Source organism: Cavia porcellus, unplaced genomic scaffold (assembly GCF_034190915.1).
Source record: "Cavia porcellus strain 051 isolate PalLab524CR breed Dunkin Hartley unplaced genomic scaffold, mCavPor4.1 scaffold_9, whole genome shotgun sequence".
Classification (NCBI taxonomy): Eukaryota; Metazoa; Chordata; class Mammalia; order Rodentia; family Caviidae; genus Cavia; species Cavia porcellus.
The window spans coordinates 69,879,318-69,901,802 of NW_026947492.1; the positions used below are offsets into that span (position 1 = coordinate 69,879,318).

Genomic DNA, 22,485 nt, shown 5'->3' on the forward strand with positions numbered 1-22,485 from the left:
TAGATGGGACGGCAGCAAGGGATGAGGTGGCAGCAGGGGATGAGTATTGCTCTCTTCTAGTAAGGTGGTACAGTACACTTTGGAATGGGACCTTGGCCAGAGGTGCAAAAAGATGTCCTTGGAACCTGCATCAGAGACACCTGGGGATGAGATGTGGGTTGAAGCCTTGTCATAGAATTATTCAAGCTCCAGCAGCATTGGATGTGGACAGGGAAGTGGTGGGAACCTATGTTTCCACTGGTTTACTTGTTTTGTTTTTGTTTTTGTCTTTTGTAACTGGTGTTTGAACATAGTGCAGGGGGAGAGACTTTGAGAACTCCGTAAGTACAAACCTTCAACGCTGTCACCAGTAGGAGTCCACACATGGGTAGCACCTTTGTTTTTAGAAGACATTCACCTCAATCTACTGGTTCTTAAAGTAGCACTCTTTCTTTCTCTCTGTCTTATAAAACTTGTCTGTCACACAATTGAGAATCATAGTCACTTTGCCCTGTCAGGTACTTTCAGGTGCTAGGTATCTCCCAAGTCAGTGCAGTGCAATCTCTATAGATTCTCTTTCAACAACAATATTTAAGGATTTCAGATTCACAAACTTTCAAATTAAGATTTTAGAACACTTTTCAAGATGGCTCATAAATTCTAAGTACCTGGGAGTTTACTGGCAGAATGTATAAAATCCTTTATCAAAGCAAGGCTACTGTGCAGAGTTCAGGGCCTTGCTGAAGCGGGCCACAAACTCAGAGGGACTGTGGAAGTTTCCAGCGCCTGGGACTGCCAGTGTTTGGACTTTTCCTTGCATGTAAAGGGGAGATCTTCCACACATCAAATTAGTTGTGAAACTGGGTGTATCAGGGTGTTTTGTTTATCTTACCACATTAATGTCCCAGTCTGAAGCTTAGAAGCTTTAATTTTTCTATTGCTGGTTCCTCTGTTCTTCCATGGTATCTCACCACAAGTGCACCTATACACATGTTACTTTGAGTCTTATAGTAGAGACAGGCAAATGTTGAACAGTCTACTCAGTCATCTTGACTCCCCTTTCCACATTTTATTTATTCATTCATAAGTTAATGGACACTCCATTTGTGTCCATTTCTTGGCTATTGTAAATAGTACAGTAAGGACCATGTGAATGCAGAGATGTCAGATTTTATGCTTCTATTTTTTGTTTATCAACCTATATCACTTAGGTCATATTAATGTCAACATATGAATGCTGTTCTCTCTGATAACAGAGAATAGTAGTATCTGAAAGATTCAAGATATTTCTCATGGGGCTGGGGATTTAGCTTAGCGGCATAAGTGCCTGCCTTGCAAGCAGCGGTTGTGAGTTCAATCCCCAGTACCTATATAAAAGAAAAAGACAAAAAATAAAATAAAAAATATTTCTCATAACCTAACAAAGCTGTGAAAAGAAATTTAGAGAAAAGAATATTAGGAGTAAAGGAAATCACTAAGGCAAGTTTCAAAGTCCTTTTTTTCAATAACTGGAGGAATTGTCTTTTAACAAATTTCCTTCAAGAACAAATGTTCACAGGAGAAGAAAATACGTACATCTTCCTGGCGTGCATTTGAGACTTGTCCATCATGCAAACTACATTAGGAATATATGTAATTTTATTGTTCCAAAAAAACTTAAAATTCACTGATAGAATGTTTCTAACAGACAACTCAAATTTAGACTCTTTTCTTTAAAATTTTGTTTTTATCACTTACAAGTTTCACAAAAATAGAATTCAATCAATACTATATCAGATATCCAATGAATATTGATTTCTACAATGACAGCTGTACCTTTAGAATTTTACTCTTGTCTCTTCTAAAATAATATTATTCTTCATTTTTGATATTAGTTACTAAAACTATTCTGTATTTATGTATTTTTCTCCTTATAAAATAGCTTTAGCACTCCTTCCTGGATCTGCTTGGTCTTGACTCCATAAACAATGGGATTCAGAGTTGGAGGGCACATCAGATAGAGATTGGCAATAATAATGTGGACATGGTGGGGAATGCTTTGTTCCCCAAACCGATGAGTAAAAATGCTGAATAAGGCTGGAACATAAGTGATAACAATAGCACATAGGTGGGAGGTACAGGTGCCAAAGGCCTTCTGCCGAGCTTCTACAGATGACAAACTCACCACTGCACGCAATATCATGGTGTAAGACACGGAGATACAAAACATATCAAATCCCCCAATCAAAAGGGCTGCCAAGAGTCCATAGACAGCATTGATCTTAACATTGCCACAGGAGACCTTGGCCACTGACATGTGGTCACAGTAAGTATGGGGGATGAGGTTCCCCTGGCAATAGGGCAGGCGTTTGGTGAGGAAAGTAAATGGGACAATTAGCATCACACTCCTCAAGAAAGTGGCAAGACCAGCCTTGGCAATGACAGGGTTGGTGAGGATGGTGCCATAGCGTAAAGGATAGCAGATGGCCACATAGCGGTCCAGGGCCATGAGCATGAGCACTCCAGACTCCATCCCTGTCAACGTGTGGACAAAAAACATCTGTGCCAGGCAGGCATTAAAGTCAATCTCCTTGAGGTCAAACCAGAATATGCACAGCATGTTGGGAACAGTTGTGGAGCACAGGGTGACATCAGTGAAGGACAGCAGAGCCAGGAAGTAGTACATAGGCCGGTGCAGGGCCTTCTCATGGCCAATGAGGTAGATGAGCCCACAGTTTCCCAGGACAGCAACAATGTACATGAGGCAGAATGGGAGGGAGATCCAGATGTGTTCAGCTTCCAGGCCAGGAATACCATTCAAGATGAAGAATCCCAGGATCAGGCTGGAGCTATTGGCTCCAGACATACTGGGCGACAGGAGGAGAACATTTTATGCTGTTTCTCAAAATGAGTTGCTGCATAAAAGAAGGAGAAATAGGGTTGGAGACTAGATAAGTGTGGCTTGTGTGGACAATATGACCCACAAATACCATGAACATTGACCTTATGTTAACAAGGATTTTTTTGAACTTTTGAGAGTTTTCAAACTCCAGTATCTAAAAGTCCCTCCACAAGACAACCACATGCTCTTCAGTGCCCCACTGCAAACTGAGTAACTAGCTACATTTTCTATATTTCTCCCTTAGCATGCATCTCACACCCTACATTATAAACCATGAGCTGGACGCATCCTTCATGCAAGTCATTTCTATTCTCTCCTTTCAGACTCTTCTCTGCTTTCTTGTACCTAAGACCTTGCACTAAAATTACAGGAGTGTATTTGCAGGAGAACCCTAATCTTTTTAAGTCTATAAACAATTTAACTTTCCTATTTTAATAGTTCCTCAAAAATTGACTATTTTGTCCCATCTTGATGAATATGAAGATTGAGCTTTCATTTAAAATCCCTCATTATTGTCCCTGATAAGTTGCACAGATAATATAAAATAGATTCTTAATAAAGCATACTGTTTGGGATCAAATAGATATTTGATGTATAATGACTTGCTATATCTAGTATTCAAACTCTATCTGATCATTAATATATTCTTTAACATTTTTGATTTTCAAAGGATGTTATTGATAGGAGACAAGAAAATATTTAGCCAGGTGTGGTGGTGCATGCCTTTAATCCCAGCATTGAGGAAGCTGAGTCAGGAAAATAACTGCCAGTTAAGGGCCAACCTGGGCTACAAAGTGAGCTGAAGAGCAGCCTGAACTCCACAGCAAGACCCTATTTCACAAGCAAACAAAAAATAGGAAAATGTTTGAAGTTCTAAACCATTAAAAAGCTTTATCTAATTTCTATAATTATTTTATTAAAGACAGATTCATCTGAATACAGCATTGTTTCTGTGCTTTTTCACTTTTAGAAAACTTAATTACATATCTATTCTCAATATTAGATTTATTGTCAGGAAAATCTACATATTATTGATTGAACTGACCAGACAGTACAAAAATACTGTCATACCTTTGAATTGCTATTCCTTTTAAACTAGTAGGATGAATTGACTGGAATCTAAACAGCTTAGAGATTCTGGGGTGTTTGAGGAAATTTAAAGTTTCTTAATGATTACAATGTTTCTTTTACTTAAAAACAGAAGAACAATGTTTAAATTCTGTAGTTGACATTACAAAGCAAAGCCATCAAAGCACAGTCAAACGCATCGTGGCATGCAGATAACTAAATAGACACTTGTAGCATTGAAGGTGGACTACAAGGCTGTGAAGCAAAGATTGCAGGAATCTGAGTTCCTGCAAAGATTGCAGGAATCTGAGTTTTCTGGAAGTCACTGCTATAACCTTTCTTGCTGGTTAAGTACACAAAACTTCCTAAGGTGGAAGTGCAAAAGAACTACAAGTTTCAGGGATCCATGGGTTCTCATTCTTAACTGATGAGATCTCATATAAAATATACTTTCTAATAGAGGAATTCTCATAATGCTGCTTCAGAAATATTACCTTATGGAGAAATCATCATTTCATGATCCTATACCAGAAGAATCTAAAGTTTAAAATTTTTATAAAAAAAGGTTGAAGCTTTGACAATTTTCCCTTTTATGTAAGTATAATACATAAATAAAATATAAACAAACATAATATCAGATAGTATGTTTATATATATGAACTTGACATTATGAAAAGCAAATAAGTCTAAATTCAGAGTAAAAGAATCATTACCCCATAAAAAGTGAAAAGGATAGAGAAATATACTGTTTCTTACTGCTTTTTGTTAAATGTTCCATTTGCATTTTCCCAAAATAAATACTCCTGAAAATTTCCAAACTCACCAGGGTGCCACGCACAGCCACATCCTTATGCGTGGCTAAAAAATCCTTATGAGTTTGTTGAATACTGGAAGGACATCTCCTTACATAGGATTTTTAATTTCCCTGGGGACTCTTTCTTAGCAAGCCATCCTAAAGCTTACTGAGTCTCCATAATTAAGTGTCTCAGTGGGCACAGTTTGAGGGAAAATGAAATTTGTGTCCTAAAAAAAGAGATTTTACAGTTTTGAGTAGAAAAAAATAAAATATCTCTTCTCAAATGTGAACCATAGCCATCAATCAAATCTGGTTGACATTCATATGCCAGTTTTTAAGAATGTTGTTCCTCGGGGCTGGGGATTTAGCTCAGCGGCATAAGCACCTGCCTTGCAAGCAGGCAGTAGTGAGTTAGACCCCTGGTACCGATAAAAACGAAAAAGACCAAAAAAAAAAAAAAAAAAAAAAAAAGAATGTTGTTCCTCATATATCGTGAGGCAGAAAATTTAGAAACTAAAGAATAGTATAATGAAAAGTTAAAAAGTCTCTTGTAATCAGATCATTAACATATGTTATATACATGACCAACTTCCCCTGATAAATATAATAAGTGTGTACAACAAATATTTACTAATAAAAATAAAATTTAAAAAAAACCCTAAATACAGACATAACACTCTAAAAAGTTTTCTTTAGTTCATTCCATCATTTTCTAATTTGTGTGTAATATTCTGGGTTTTTTTAGGAAAATAAATTTCATTTGATATGGAGTCATATACAGTTTCTTTCTCTAATATTATCTTGTGGACATATTTTCCACTTACTATGTAAGCTTTTAAAGCAAACTTAATATGTAAACTCAAACTTTTTCATTTATTTTTTAAATTACTTTATTTGTTAATATTAAGAAGAAAAGGTAAAACAAATTTTCACAACAAAATAATGAAAAAGTAACAATTGTTGATAAATTACATATCATTATCTTTAGTCACTCAAGTACAAAATGTGGGCATAAAAATTTCTTCAATCAGTATTAACACAACCTTTCCTATTCAGTGAACTAAGTGACACTAATGGTATAACTAACTTGCATTTTTTTCTTTTCCCTTCTATCCTTTCTCTTTTCCCCTATCTTAGTTTCTTCTTTTTATTGAACAGTTTCCTCCCATTTCATAGTGACTATTGTATATTTTAAACCTTATGATTTCAAACATGTCACTGTGGTGTGATGTTTTTCAATCCTTCTGGGAAGATACACAGGAGGGGAATACCTGGATTGAATGGGACCTCTAATCCTAATTTTTTGAGGAATCTCCACACTGATTTCCACAGTGTTTGTACTAGTCTACTCTCTAACCAACAGTTGTAAAGGGTTTCTTTTTCCCTAGAGACCCAGCAGCATTTTTTATTGATTGATATTTTTTTAAAAAATTAAATAATTTTTTAATGAATAAGGGAAAGGATGAGATAAAAGGGGGCATAACAACAACAATGCAGTTTAAAGCATGACACTTTCAGCAACCTAGTGCTACACCACCAAATAACCCGACTTAATAGTAGTTACCATAGTGTCTTTTTCTTTGAAATATATGAATATAACTTCATATGCTATAGCATCAATCATATCAAGACTGTGTAACACCATTCAAGTGGATGAAAGCATTGTAAAGTATTTAGAACCAGCTAACAGAAAAACGATCAATGGTTTCAATATTATCTCTTTGCCTATAACAATTTTTGTTTATACTACCACATACGATAAAATCTAGCAAGTTACAACATGATAAAATCAATGGTGACAGAAGAACCATAGTTTGGTGCGGCTTTAAGACAAGATGGTATTAAATTGGCACTAGCTGTTATTATGTCTTATATCTTATATTCTTCAAAGTAGCTGTTCATTGCATCACCGGCCATAATATCAAACAGCCCAGAATAAAGCCATTCCAATTAATGAGTGAAAATTTTATAAGGTTTCAAGGCCATATAATGGGGATCATGGTTATCACATAATTTTATATACTTGATTCATTTCCTACACTAGGGAAACTATTCAGAGTTCACAGATGCGAGTTTGATTTAGTTCACTTATGAGTATGGTTTCAAGCTGCACCCATTTATTGATAAACACCTCAATGTGATCCTTCTTTATAACTGAGTAGTACTCCATTGTATCGAAGTACCACAGCTTTTTTATCCATTCCTCGGTTGATGGACATTTGGGTTGTTTCCATGATCTGGCAATTACAAATTGTGCTGCTAAAAACATAGGTGAGCATATATCACTTTGGTATGATGCTTTCAGTTCTTCTCGGAAGATTCCTAGTAGTGAAATAGCTGGAACAAATGGGACTTCCAATCCCAGCTTTTTGAGAAATCTCCAGACTGACCTCCACAATCGTTGCACCAGTCTACACTCCCACCAATAGTGTAGGAGAGTTCCTTTCTCCCCACAGCCTCTCCAGCACTAGTTGTTGTTGGTTTTCTTGATCCTGGCCATCCTTTCAGGAGTGAGATGGAATCTCAGTGTGGTTTTAATTTGCATTTCCCTAATAACCAATGATGATGAATATTTTTTCATGTATTTATTCGCCATTTGTATTTCTTCCTCTGAGAAGTGTGTATTCATCTCAGATGCCCATTTTTGGATTGGGTCTTTGAATTCTGGGGGTCTGATTTTTTTTAATTCTTTATATATTTTAGACAAAAGTCCTTTGTTTGAGGGGGAGTTCACTAAGATCTTTTCCCAATTTGTGGGTTTTCTTTTCACTATGCTGCAGATTTTTTTTGACTTACAGAAACTTTTTAATAAGAGGTGGTCCCAGTTATTGATTCTGGGAAGTATTTCCCGTGCAGTTTGAGTCCTGTTCATGAATTCTTTACCTACGCCTATGTCGTCAAGGTTTCTACCTACTTTGTCTTCCAATAGATTTAGTGTTTCTGTTTTAATATTCAGATCTTTAATCTATTTAGATTTTAATTTAATACATGGTGATAGGCTTGGGTCGAGTTTAAATTTTCAGCAAATGTAGAGCCAGTTTTTCCAACACCATTTATTGAAAAGACTGTCATTCTTCCAGTGAACCTGCTTGGTTCCTTTATCAAAGATAAGGTGGTTGAGTGTGTTTGTAGTTGTGGTTGTATCTTCTATTCTATTCCATTGATCTTCTGCTCTGTTTTGATTCCAGTACCATGTTGATTTTACTACTATTGCTTTGTAGTATAACTTCAAGTCAGGGATTGTGATGCCTCCTGCCTTGCCTTTGTTGCTTAAAATTGCCTTTGATATTCTAGGTCTCTTCTGGTCCCAGATGAACCTTAGAAGTGATTTCTCTAGATCTATAAGGTATGTTGGTGGTATTTTTATTGGGATTGCATTGAATCTGTGTAACAGTTTTGGGAGAATAGCCATGTTAACAATGTTTATTCTTCCTATCAATGAACATGGGATGTCTTTCCATTTTCTGAGATCATCTTCAATTTCTTTTTTCACTGTATTATCATTTTCCCTGTATAGGTCTTTCACTTTTTTCATAAGACTAATTCCTAAATATTTCATTTTTTTGGTTGCTAGTGTGAAGAGTGTGGCTTCTCTTATTTCTCTCTCTGTGATTTTGTTGTAACTGTATAAGAATGCTATTGATTTCTGAGTATTGATTTTATACCCAGCTACATTACTGAATTTATTTATTATATCTAAGAGTCTTTCAATGGAATTTAGGGGGTCTTCTATGTAGAGTACCATGTCATCTGCAAATAATGACAGTTTAACTTCTTCTTTTCCTATCTTCTTACCCTTTTTATTTTTCTCTCTTGTCTAATTGCTCTGGCTAGTACTTCCAGTACTATATTAAATAGGAGAGGTGATAAAGGACATGTTTGTCATGTGCCTGATTTTAAAGTAAAGGCTTTCAATTTTTGGCCATTTAGTATGATACTGGCTATTGGTTTGTCATAGACAGCCTTTATTATATTGAGGTAAAGACCATCTATTCCAATTTTCTGTAGAGTTCTTATCATGAACGAATGCTGGACCTTATTGAAGGCTTTTTCTGCATCTATGGAAATGATCATGTGATTCTTACTTTTGGCTTTATTGAAGTGGTGTATTACATTTATTGATTTATGTATGTTGAACCATTCCTGCATGCCTGGGATGAATCCCACTTTGTCATGGTGTATAATCTTCTTGATGATTTGCTGCATCTTATTTGCCAATATTTTATTGAGGATTTTTGCATCTGTGTTCATTAGGGAGATTGGTCTGTAGTTACCTTTTTCGGTTGGGTCTTTCCCAAGTTTTGGTACCAGAGTAATATTTGCTTCCAGGAATGACTTGGGAAGATTTGCTTCCCTTTCAATTCCATTGAAGAGTTTGAGGAGTGTCGGTATTTTAGGTCTTGTTTGTATTTCTTGTAGAATTCTGCAGTAAATCCGTCTGGGCCTGGGCTCTTCTTTGCATGTAAGGAATTAATTACATGTTCAATTTCATTGATAGAGATTGGGTTATTCAGCAGTTTTACATCCTCTTGATCTAGCTTTGGTACTTCATATGTTTCTAAGGATCTGTCTATTTCTTCTGTGTTTTCAAACCTTTGAGAGTAGAGGTTTTCGAAATAGGTGTTGATGATCTTCTATATTTCTATTGAGTCTGTAGTGACTTCACCTTTTTCATTTCTTATTGCATGGATTTGAGCTCTTTCTTCCCTTCTTTTAATAAGGTTGGCTAGAGGCTTATCAATTTTATTTATTCTTTCAAAGAACCAACTTTTTGATTCATTGATTCTTTAGATTGTTTTCTTAGTCTCTATTGAGTTGATTTCTGCTCTGATTTTTATAATTTCCTCTCTTCGTTTGGCTTTGGGCATGACTTGCTCTTCTTTTTCTAGCTTTGATGTGTAACATCATGTTATTTATTTGTATTCGTTCTGTTTTCTTGATGTGGGAGCTCAGTGCAATAAATTTTCCTCCTAGGATGGTTTTCATTGCATCCCATAGATTCTGGTAAGTTGTATCTATATTTTCGTTTGTTTGTAGGAATTGCTTAATTTCTTTTTTAATTTCCTCTGTGACCCACTGATTACTCAGGAGTGTGTTATTCAGTTTCCATGTGTTTGTGGGATTTTTGCAGTATCTTTTATCGTTGATTACTAATTTCATGGTGCTATGGTCCAATAGCATGCAAGGGATAATTTCAACCCTTTTGCATTTATTTAAATATGTCCTGTGAATTAATATGTGGTCTATTTTAGAGAATGACCCATGTACTGTGGAGAAGAATGTGTATTCTGTTGTTGTTGGGTGGAATACTCTGTATATATTTATTAAGTCCATTTGTTCACAGGTACAATTCAGTTCTTTTATTTCTTTGTTGATTTTCTTTTTGGTTGATCTCTCCATTGGTGTCAATGGTGTGTTAAGATCTCCTGTCAGAATTGTGTTACTACTGATTTGGTTTTTCATTTCTGTTAGTACTTGTTTTATATCACTGGGTGCTCTGGAGTTTGGTGCATATATATTTAAGATAGCTATATCTTCCTCTTGGAGTTTTCCCCTAACCAGTATGTAGTGACCTTCTTTATCCTTTCTAATCATTATTGGCTTGAAGTTGACTTTGTCTGCAAACAGAATAGGTACCCCAGCTTTTTGGGGGGTTCCTGTTGCATGGAATGTTGTTTTCCATCCTTTGACTTTGAGTCTGTGAGTATCCTTTTCAGTTAAGTGGGTTTCTTGTAAACAGCATATGGTTGGATCTTGTTTCTTGATCCATTCTGCCAGACTGTTTCTTTTAATTGGTGTATTGAGACCATTTACATTGATAGTAAGAACTGTTATAAATTGGTTTATTGTTGACATATTATCTTTCTGGTGTTGCATGTTTATCTTTCTGCTCTGTTCAACTGTCTGCTTTGTTTAGTGGTTTTTTCCTAAATGTATCTAGGCTGTCTTTCAGTATTCTTTGCAGGGTTGGCTTGGTGATCATGAAGTTTTTCAGCTGATCTCTGTCATGGAAGTATTGCATTTCTCCATCAGATTTGAAGGACAGTTTTGGTGGGTACATCAGTCTAGGCTGAAAATCATTTTCCTTTATGATCTGAAATACATCACTCCATGCTCTTCTTGACTTTATTGTTTGTGCTGAGAAGTCTGCTGTAATTCTGATAGGTTTTCCTTTATAGGTGATCTGTCTTTTCTCTCTGACAGCCTTTAATATTCTATTCTTTTGTTCAATTTCTGAGATGGTCATTATTATATGTCTGGGTGTAGATTTATTTTGGTTGTGACTATTTGGAGATCTATATGCTTCATTGATCTTGATATCAGTTTCCAATCTCATGTTTGGGAAATTTTCAGCTATTACTTCCCTAAATATCCTCTTGACATCCTTTATGGTGTCCCCTTCTTTTTCATTTATCCCTATCAATCTTATGTTGTTTCTCTTTGCGTCGTCCTGTAGGTGTTGAATTGTTATTTCCTGATTTCTTGTTATTTTTAAAAGATCTTTTCTCTACTGTTCACTTGTTGCAATCTTGTCTTCAAGGTCTGAGATTCTATCTTCACATTCATTGAGGCAGTTTTTACAACTTTCAATGGAGTTTTTGATTTCCTGTATATCTCTTTGCATCTGTTTTATGTATTCTGTTTGCTTCCTATACTGTTCATCCAGGGATTCTATCCTTCTGTTTAGTTCCTCTAATTTTTTAACTGCCTCTTCTTTAGCTATGTTTAGCATCTGCTTCATTTATTTTATCAATTCTTCTTTCATCTGAGAGAATATTTCTAGTTTGAATTCCTTCAAGGTTTCCCATACTTGCCTCTTTATTTCAATTACCATTATTTCAGGTATTTCAGTCATGTGGCATGTATTTTCTTCTTTTGCACATGGCTCCTGGACTTTCTTGGGATGGGCTGGATATTTGAGATTGCATTTTAGACTTTCATTTTGTCATTTTCCTGTATTTGGAAGTTTCAAGTGTTGTTCCAGGTGTGGGAGGGAGATCCACCAGCCTGGGATGGGGTACCCTGCGATGGCCCCACACACTGGACCCAGCAGGGAACTATGGCCTGCTCCTCAGGCCAGGAAGAATGTCTCCTCAGGCTGGGCAGAGCTCCCAGCTGCCGCTGCCATAGTCTCTGATCTGCCTTGGTCCCTGGGTCTGGTGGAGAACTGGCCTGTGTCCCCAGGTCAGGGCAAAAGTTCCCGCAAGCTGGGCAGAGCTCCTAGCCGCAGCTCTTACTCTTACCCTTAGGTGGGGAGCGGGTCTGGTCCCCCAAGTCAGGGTGATAGTTCCTGCAGGCAGTGGTACAAGCGCCTCCGCCTCTGTCACTGCTTTCGTTCGCGGCCCGGATCTCGCTGGAGTTTTGTTCTCTCCCCCACATAACACACCATGTTAAACTACACCTCAGTCGGGTCACTCACCAACACTCGGCTTCTCCCAGCCACCCAGGCCATGGGCAGCAGCAGTCGCTGCTGACTAAGGAGCTGCAGGCCTGTTTTATTGTTAAATGTACTCAGTCTTCAGTTAGTGAGATGTTGAGTAGCAAGTTTCTCCAGCAAAAGAGCTTTGAAGAGCAGGAGAGCTTCCCAGCCAAGATCGCTAGGTTATTCATGAACTACTGCTGCTGCCTCTGGACCGCGCTCTGGGCACCACCCTTGCCTGCGACCATGGCGAAGCTGCCGTGGCCTCCCCTCAACTTTTTCATTTAATAGTTCCACAAATTTCATTATGGATTTCATTACTCTTGAATATTTATTTATATTTTTCTATAAAACGTATCTTATATGACTCTTCTAATCTACTATACATTACTAATTTTTCCTTTCTACACATAGCTAGGAACAATATTGAAGTTTATGAAGTGAAATGTAATTATAATTGTAAATTCTGGAAAAAATATCTTGATAAAATTTGAATTTATTTTAACTTCCATAAAGTGAACTAGGGTGGATAGCTCAGTAGTAGAGCATTTGACTGCATAAACTAAATAAGCACTTTGTCCCTCTTTGAGTACTAGTGTATATTTTCCCTTCCCAAGTTCAACTAATAGGACTACATTTACACAGTTATTTTAAGTAAACTGACTTTAGCAGGAGTCATTATGAACAGTTCATGTTCATCACGTTTTATGTTTGGTAAGTTGTTTTACTCATATATAAATTATTCATCTCTCTCTTTATCTGTCATCAGTGAAGTCAGCATTTATTTATTGATTGTAGCCTTATTGAACTCTAAAATACAATCCTACTTTTGTCATAGTTAGCAAGCATTTTTCCAAAGTATTATTGTTAAAATTTATGTTATGTTGAAAATAAATTTTATTGTTTAACCTTATATTCAGGTTGTTAGAAACCTATAAAACACAATTTTTCTATACTTAAGTCATTATTTCAAGTCAAATTGCACCATCCCAAAAAATTCATGTTTCATATTCTATTAAATTCACATGCAGTGAAATACAAATAAAATCTTCAGTATTCCCAGAAGTTGGTTTTGTGACTACTAATATAATTAATATACTACTTGTATTGTTCCTTTGTCTTTTAGAATTGGCTATATTACAAAGTTAGTATATAAACTCAAGGTGACTATTTGAAAGGACAACTTAAATAAAGATAAACTTTGTTTTGCTAAAAAAATATATCATCTACACAAATTTTGACAAAATTTAAATCAATGAACTATAACTATACCATAGAGGCCTCAGTGTAAATCCTTATTTGTAGATCAAAAAATCTAGAGAAGTGTATTTGGCATGAAACTTTGGTTGTTTCTTGTTGTTTTTCAATATTGCATGTTCTATTACATTGACCTCGTCAAGTTCTGATATTCTTTCTTCTGACTGATCTTGCCTACTGCCATGATTTTCAATTGAACTTTTCTTTTTCGGAATTTCTGCTTGATTGTCAGGGACCATAAATGACAAATTGAGACTAGGATCTATTTGTCTTATGTTGTGGGCCAGAGAGGTACGCAAAAACTATTCCTTTCTCCCAGATATGGCTGAGGCCTCAATGATCCTTGATGCCTTGGCATTTGCAGGAAAAGGTAAGGACAATGATCTTTAGAATAATGTGGTAGTGGTAGTAAAATTTTCCCTTGGAAGAGAAAACAATTTCTTTATTAAACTCTTGTCACATTCTTGTAAGAATGCTTTGTCCTTACAATCATACAGAAATCACCACTGCAGAATCACTCAATACCCTCTCTGAATGTGTATTTGTGTTCAATAAACATGACATGCTTAAAGAGTCTATCTGTGCCCATTCTGAGACATTGACCTCCCTTCCCTCCTTTATGCACTCCTAATACTACCTCTATCTTTTATTTCATCCTTTATCTCTCAGATGGGCAACTGGAAGTCTTGGCCAGGTCCTCGGCACTCAATTCCTTTCATAACTTCTAATTCTTTACTGGAGTAGTTTTTCACATCCTGCGCTGTCTTCTTTAGTTCATTCAGCTACTTATTTGTGTCTTCTTTAATTTTGTTGAACATCTTGGTAATTGTAAGTGTTTTTTCGGTCTTTTCTTTGATTATTTTAACTATTAGGTTATTAAAATTATTCTGAAATTTCAGCCAATTTAGTATCTATAGAATCAGCTTTTAAGAATTTAGCATTTTTTACACATTTTTGCCTTGTTTTCTCATTAGGGTTGTATATAATGTAGAAGTTTGTAGTGCAAGTGAGAAGATTATCTCTTGCACTGTCATGTGGGAGTCATTTTTTAATTTTTTTTTTATTTTAAAGAGGGTAAAACAGAATAAAACCAAAAAACCAATCAAATCAGCAATAGTTACCATAATGTCTTTTGATGTCTTCAATATAGCTGCAGATAGCTTCAGACATAGTAAAAATCAAAAAGAACAAAATTGAATAGAAACAATAAAAACAAGACAATGAATGTAATAAAGGACTTCAAAATAAGCCAATAGTAAATCCAAAATTGCTACCATAATGCTTCTTTGAAATACTGCTCCTGCCATCAGATTTGACATAATCAAACAAAAGAAAAAATTAAACCCACAAAATAATAGAAACAATATAGGACTTTCAAAACAAGATCATAGGGAATCAATAATGGCTGCTCCTCAGAAGGAGAGGCCCTCTCTAGATGTTACACTGCTTACTGCTATCCTCTGAACCCATGATCATACCATTGGCCCCAGACCTGCAATTTTGGTGAAACACCAAGGCACCATAGACATCCAATTGCATTTCGCCTCCATAGCAATCATCACAGGCTGCGTTTATTCTGTTAACCTGGTCCTTGGGGAGTAGGGCAGATTGTGAAATGGTACTTCTTGTTTGCTAGCCTGGATGCTAGAAGGGGCTGAAGTCTGGCTGGTCCAGTCTGGTGGGTGTCCACACATGGCACTGGTTCCCAGACTGAGTTTGCTCACTGATGTGTCCTTTGTTCTCTCTATGCCTGATCCACAAACAGAACTGGCTTACAGGGAGAGGTCAGTCTGGCTGCTCTAGTCCTATAGGAATCCACACATGGCACTGGTTCCCAGACTGAGTTTGCTTGCTGATGTGATCATGTGGGAATCATTTTGTGACTAGCTTTCTCTTTGTGATGTCCTGTGGTTGAAGGGTTTGACTCTATGTGAGAAACTTCCTTTAGTCTTTTCCAACTGCTGGGTTCTATCTCTAACATTGTCTTAAAAGGACACAGTAACTTGAGTGAGTCCGTGCGCCATTCCAAGTCCCTGGGAGACTTTAAGATCATCTCTTCTGGAGTTCAAGGACCCTCCCAGCCAAACTAGGCTGTGCTTAGCAGGTTTCAGGCCTGCCCAGAACATGCCTAGAGACCTTCTCCTAAATCAGAAAACTCAGCTGGCAGCTGGAGTGAGTCCAGGTGCCACCCAGATCCCTGGGAGACTTTAAGATCATCTCTTCTGGAGCTCAAGGACCCATCCAGAGCCCAGGCACAGACTAGCCTTGGGAAGTTTTATGGACCAACTATATTATGCCTAGTGACCTTCTTCAATTATGGGGTTTGAGAGTAGGTGAAGTGAGTTCCAGGGTCTTTATCTGGAGTTCCACTGGTCTTTACCTGGGAGAGCTTTAACCCATCATCCACAGTGATTAGGTGCATGCCCAGCTACCTGGAATGTGGAAGGTGGCACAGAAGGGCCAGAGGACCTAACTGGACCAGGCTCAGCAACCTCCATTCAGTCCCAGGAGCCTAGGGCACAGGAAATGATTTCCAACACATACAGAGGAAGCCTTGGAACAACACTTGAAGCACAGAACTATAGGAAAATGACAAAGCAAAAGACCAAAATGCAATCTCACACCTCCAGCACATCCCAAAAAGCTTAGAAGCTATGTAAATAGAAGAAAAATATACACCTGAAATACCTGAAATAATAGCAACAGAAATAAAGAAGCAACTCCGGGAAGCTTTAAAGGAATTCAAATGAGAAATAATCCCCCAGGTAAAACAAGAAATGATAAAAGAAATGAAAAAGATGCTTAACATATATAAAGACAGTAAACAGTAAAAAAATTGGAGGAACTAAAAAAAAAAGATAGAATCCCTGGATGAACAATATAAGAAACAAACAGAATACATAAAGCAGATGCACAGAGATATACAGGAAATAAAAAATTCTACTGAAGGTTGTAAAAACTGCTTCAATGAAAGTGAAGACAGAATTTCAGACCTCGAAGAAAAGGTTGAAGCTAGTGAAAAGGAAAGGAAAAACCTTTTAAAAATAACAAGGAAACACGAAATAACAATTCTATAGCTGCAAGATGATGCAAAGAAAAACAACATACAATTAATAGGGATAAATGAAAAAGAAAGGGACAACATAAAGGATGTCATGAGGATATTTAGAGAATTAATAAAATAGCTGAAAATTTCCCACACATGAGAATGGGAACTGACATCAGGATCAGTGAAGCATATAGAACTCCAAATTCCCATAAGCAAAATAAAACTTAACCCAGACATATAATAATCACCATCTCAGAAATCCAACATAAGAATAGAATATAAAAAGATGTCAGAGAGAAAAGATGGATCACCTATAAAGGAAAACCTATCAGAATGATAGCAGATTTCTCAGAACAAACAATAAAGTCAAGAAGATCATGCAGTGAAGTATGTCAGATCCTAAAGGGAAGTGATTTCCAACCTAGATTGATATACCCTGAAAAACTGTCCTTCAAAATCAATGGAGAAATAAGATAGTTCCAGGACAAAGAAGAGCTGAAGAACTTCATGATCACCAAGCCAACCCTGCAAAGAATATTGAACATACACTTATGAAAAAACCACTAAGCAAAGAAGACAATTAAACAAAACAGAAAGATGAAGATTCAACAGCAGAAAGATAGCATGTCAATAATAAACCAACATATAACAGTTATAACCATTAATATAAATGGTCTCAATGCACCAATTAAAAGAAACAGACTGGCAGAATGGATCAAGAAACAAAAAAATTCAACCATATAAGAAACCCATCTAACCCAAAAGGATACTCACAGACTGAAAGTCAAAGGATAGAAAACAATACTCCATGCAACAGGAACCAAAAAAAAAAAAAAAGTGGAGGTAGGTATTCTGTTTACAGACAATGTGAACTTCATTACTTTTCTTTTCTTTTTTTTTTTTTTTTTTTTTTTTTTGTACCAGGGATCAAACTCATGACCTCACGCTTGCCAGGCAGGCGCTTATGCCACTGAGCTAAATCCCCAGTCCCAATGTGAACTTCAAACCAATAATGATCAGAAGAGATAAAGAAGGCAATTACATACTGGTTAGGGGAAAATTTCAAGAGGAAGAGATAACACTCTTAAATATATATGCACCAAATTCCAGAGCATCCAGTTATATGAAGCAAGTATTAACAGAAATGAATAACCAAATGAACAGTAAGACAATTATAACAGGAGACCTTAACACACCATTGACACCAAGGGACAGATCACCCCAACAGAAAATCAGCAAAGAAATAGCAGAACTGAATCACACATGTGAACAAATGGACTTGATAGATATATACAGAGTGTTTATACAGCAACATCAGAATACACATTCTTCTCAGCAGTACATGGGACATTCTCTAAAGTAGGCCATATATTAGCTCACAGAACATATTTAAATAAATGCAAAAGAGTTGAAATTATCCCATTTATCACAGCGCCATGAAATTAGAAATTAATGATAAAAATGCTGCAAAAAATCCCACAAACACATGGAAACTAAATAACACACTCTTGAGTAATCACTGGGTCACATGGGAAATTGAAGAAGAAATTAAACAATACCTACAAGAAAATGAAAATACAAATATACAACTCACTGGAATCTGTGGTACAATGAAAGCTGTCCTCAGAGAAAAATTTATTTCACTAATTTATTTCACAAATTTGGTTCCCAAATCAGGAAAAGAGAACGAATACAAATAAATAACCTGATGCTACACTTCAAAAAGCTAGAAAAAGAAGAGCAAGTCAAGCTGAAAGCCAAAAGAAGAGAGGAAATTATAAAAATCAGAGCAGAAATTAATGCAACAGAGGGACTAAGAAAAAAATCCAAACAATCGATTAATCAAAGAGTTGATTCTTTTAAAGAATAAATAAAATTGATAAGCCCCTAGCTAACTTTATTTTAAAAAGGGAAGAAAAAGCTCAAATTCATGCAATAAGGAATGAAAAAGGTGAAATCACTACAGACTCTGTAGACATACAGAAGATCATCAAAACCTATTTTGAAAACCTCTACTTTCAAAGGTTTGATAACACAGAAGAAATAGACAGATTCCTAGAAACATATGAAGTACCAAAGCTAGGTCGAGAAGATGTAAAACTGCTGAATAATCCAACTTCTATTAATGAAATTGAAAATATAATTAAGTCCTTACCTACAAAGAAGAGGCCAGGCCCAGACGGATTCACTGAAGAATTCTATAAGAAATACAAAGAAGATTTAATGCTGACACTCCTCAAACTCTTCAATGAACTTGAAAGGAAAGCAAACCTTCCGAAGTCACTCCTGGAAGCAAATATTACTCTAGTACCAAAACCTGATAAAGACCCAACTAAAAAAGAGAAATATAGAGCAGTCTCATTAATGAACACAGATGCAAAAATCCTCAATAAAATATTGGCAAATAGGATGCAGCAAATCAAGATTATACACCACAACCAAGTGGGATTCATCCTAGGCATGCAGAGATGGCTCAACATACGTAAATTAATAAATGTAATCCACCATGTCAGAAAGTCAAAAGTAAGAATCACATGATCATTACTATAGAAAGAGAAAAAGCTTTTGATAATGTCCAACCTTCATTTATGATAAGAATCTTACAGAAAATTGGAATAGATGGTCTTTACCTCAATATAATAAAAGCCATCTATGACAAACCAACAGCCAGTATCTTGCTAAATGACCAAAAACTGAAGGAAGGCCTTTACTTTAAAATCAGACACAAGACAAGGATGTCCCTTATCACTGCTCCTATATAATATAGTACTGGAAATACAAGCCTGAGCAATTAGACAAGAGAGAAATAAAAGGCGTAAAGATAGGAAGAGAAGTTAGCTAAAAGTTATATGGTGCTGTTGGTATATGGTGTGGTTTTTCACAGTTAAATATCAATTAATAGGTGAGAGTTTTATAAGCTCAAAATATATCTAGAATGAAACCTATCCTCCCTTCTTACTTGCTGTATGTACTATTTTATCATAATATGTTTATAATAGGCTCATTTATTGGCATACTTCCTCTTTGTTTACTGCTAGAACATACTGTCTTTCAAGACACTGGATATCTATATTTATCTTTGCATTTCAATCTCTGGCATAATGCAAGTCACCTGGTAAAATAAATGTACATTAAGTGGCTAAACAAGTAAATCTACATTTTGAAGCTCTATGGTGGGCAGAAAAAATATGAACATTCTTCTGGCAGAAAAAAGTGTCTACTCTTTTTTGGTACGAAGGATTGTACTCACTACCTCACACTTGCCAGGCAAGTGCTTATACCACTGAGCTAAATCCCCGGCCTAAAAGTTTCTACTTTTCATGGGAAGTGAAATACCAACAAAAATATATTAAATTGTGTTCTTATTTTTTGTTTTGTTTGTACTGGAAATCAAACTCAGGACCTTGCATTTGCCAGGCAGAAGCTTGTGCCACTGAGCTATATCCCTTGCCATTGACAGGCAGCATATGAGAGTCAAGTCAATTCAAAATTGAAAGGAAAAGGCCAATTATGTTTCCTAGAACATCTTAGTGGAAAGTAAAAGAGTTAAGTAAAATTTATCCTGAAGTAAAAATGTATGAATATATGGGGTAATCAAATATTATGATAAATTTTCAAATGTTTAAAGAATTATTACAGTGAAAAACATATTTTTACTAACTCTCACAAAATATCCCCCCCACTTTGAATATTCTTATCATGCTTGCTGCTTTCTGAAGTACTTTTGGAAGCCATCTGTTGTGTTTTTATTAAGTATGATAAAAGATTCAGTGAATGCTATTGGTAACCAATGGAAGGCAAGCTCTTAGAGACAGTATAGTTTGTCCTCAGCCACTTTTACCCCCCACATCTGGAAATGTGTAACTTATGACTCTTCCCTAAAACCAGACCATGAAAGGTAGTTGTTTTAAATTAATTCAGAGCATCAAGCCAGGCATATAAATGCAACCATAGGGTATTTCACAAATGCTAAAATATCACAAAAGTTCAAACACTCATCCTGAGAGAATAAGGAAGTCACAAAGATATGACATTTAATAAGGAGTGTGTGTGCGCACACATGTATGTGTACATGCATGTTTGTATGTCTAGTTTTTGCACAATTTAGTCATTTCTTTTAAAAATAGATCTGTAAATAAAATTTTGGGGTCATATATTACATCTGATCACTATGTTAGTGGAAAGAATTAATATTCTCATTTACATTTAATGCTATTAAGTCCTTATTTTCTAGTTTTAAGGTAATTTCTTTCTTCCTTGTCTTCCTTTGGGCCTACTTGACTTATGCTAATAGTGTATTTTGTTTATTATTTGGTTTGTCTTTGCAATTTTTTGCTTTTTGTTTTCCATGAATCTTACAAAACACATTTATTTTTACCACTTACTACCTATTGTTAAATGAAAAAGAACTTACAAAAATATATTTGCATTGATAGAAACCTAGTATATGAAATATGCAAATAGTAACCATTGCTGTATCTAGGTAGTGATCTACTAGGTGATTTTACTTTTACTTGACAGTTTCTGCATTTCTATGAGAAAAATTATATTTTACTACTGTCAAATATATGACCATACTTTGACAAGGTTTAGTTTTGAGTATAAAAAAAGCTATTTTGAAAATGATAGCAATTGAACATGACCATGAAAAGTAAAAAAAAAGACAAAAAGAGAAAATGTACTCTTGAACCTCCATACTCGCACTGCGGTCAGTCTGGCTGGGGAGAAGAGAGTCATCCCACATTGTAGGACCTTTGCCTATGTATTCTGGCCTGGATATTGGTCTTTGGCTTCTGTCTGGCTTGGGTTTCACTATGGTGGCCCAGCAATGAGCTCCAAAACAAAGTGCTGCATTAGCTCTGGGCTCTGCTCTTTCAGTGTGTGGAACTCTGCTCTGCTGTCTGCTGCCTGAGTTTGGAGGAAAGGTGAATGATGTCAGCTTCCTGGATAATGCAGTTCCAGCTGCTCAGTCTTGAAATAGACTTTCTGAGGCTCATTTCGACACTTGCTTTTTTCATGACTGGTAATAGGTTTTAAATCTGAGGTTTTAAATTTTGTTCTCATTCCCCAAGCAGGAGGTATCTTCCTCCAAGCTGCTTGAATTTAGAGGAATGATGATGCTGGCAGATCTTTCCTTCTTTCTTTTTCAATATATTTTCCCTTTTATTCTACTGATACCAGGCACTGTGTCCTCTCACCTGCTTTCTTAGTTTTGGTGGAAGCAGTTTGCTGTGTAAAGAGCCATTCAAAATGGTATGTCTACAAGGAGAGAATTGCTGAAGGATCTTACCACCATCTTGCTCCAACTCTACAGTTTTGTTTTTTAATGTTTCCTCCTTTGTTCCAAATCCATCTTTCAACTAGAATTAACGTATTAGCCCTTTATGTGAATGCAAAATGAATGAGTCCATTATAATTTTGTGACTTTTATTCTGAATTCTTTAGCATAGCATCAGCAAGTCCTGTCTGTAAACTCCCCAGTAACTTTCAGTCCCTCTTAGCTGGAAGCTTCTAGTCATTTGTTCTGTTGAATACATTCTCTTCCACTTCCTTGGAAAAGACATATTGAATCAAAAATAAAAATAGGAGACAACAGAAGTATGAGACTTAGGGAAAAGAGGTAGCTTTTGGTGAGCAGTTATGGCTAAACTTGTTTTGCTTAACTGCTTCTTCCTGTTAATGCTGCTTGCTTCTTAAAGTTATGGGATAATAGATTGAGGCTGGAGTTTCTCCAAAGCTCCCTTGTATTTTGCCAAGAAGACTGAAGCTCCCAGATAGAATGGCAGTGGGAATGAATTATGGAACACCCTCAGCAGTGCTTCTGCTCCACATAGTGTGTGAAATTAGAAATAGACAAAAGAACAGTGGTGCTTAATCTACCTGCCTCATTCAGAAAGTGGAAAGTTCATTATGGGCTTAATTACTAACTAGGGAAAAATATACTGTACTCGTAACTAGACTATTTCCTAATACTTATGCCCTTCATCTAAAGAAAAATTATATGTCTCAACTCACAGGTGTTTCAATTCACAGAA

The 22,485-nt window shown here is 36.1% G+C and overlaps 1 protein-coding gene across 1 annotated transcript; it reads right to left on the minus strand.

Moving 5' to 3' along the window:
• Positions 1-1,873: 1,873 nt before the first annotated feature.
• On the minus strand, positions 1,874-2,824 carry LOC100724175 (olfactory receptor 52N2-like). Its single transcript, XM_013147563.3, has one exon. The coding sequence runs from the start codon at positions 2,822-2,824 to the stop codon at positions 1,874-1,876; it is 951 nt and encodes a 316-aa protein (XP_013003017.3).
• Positions 2,825-22,485: the final 19,661 nt, after the last annotated feature.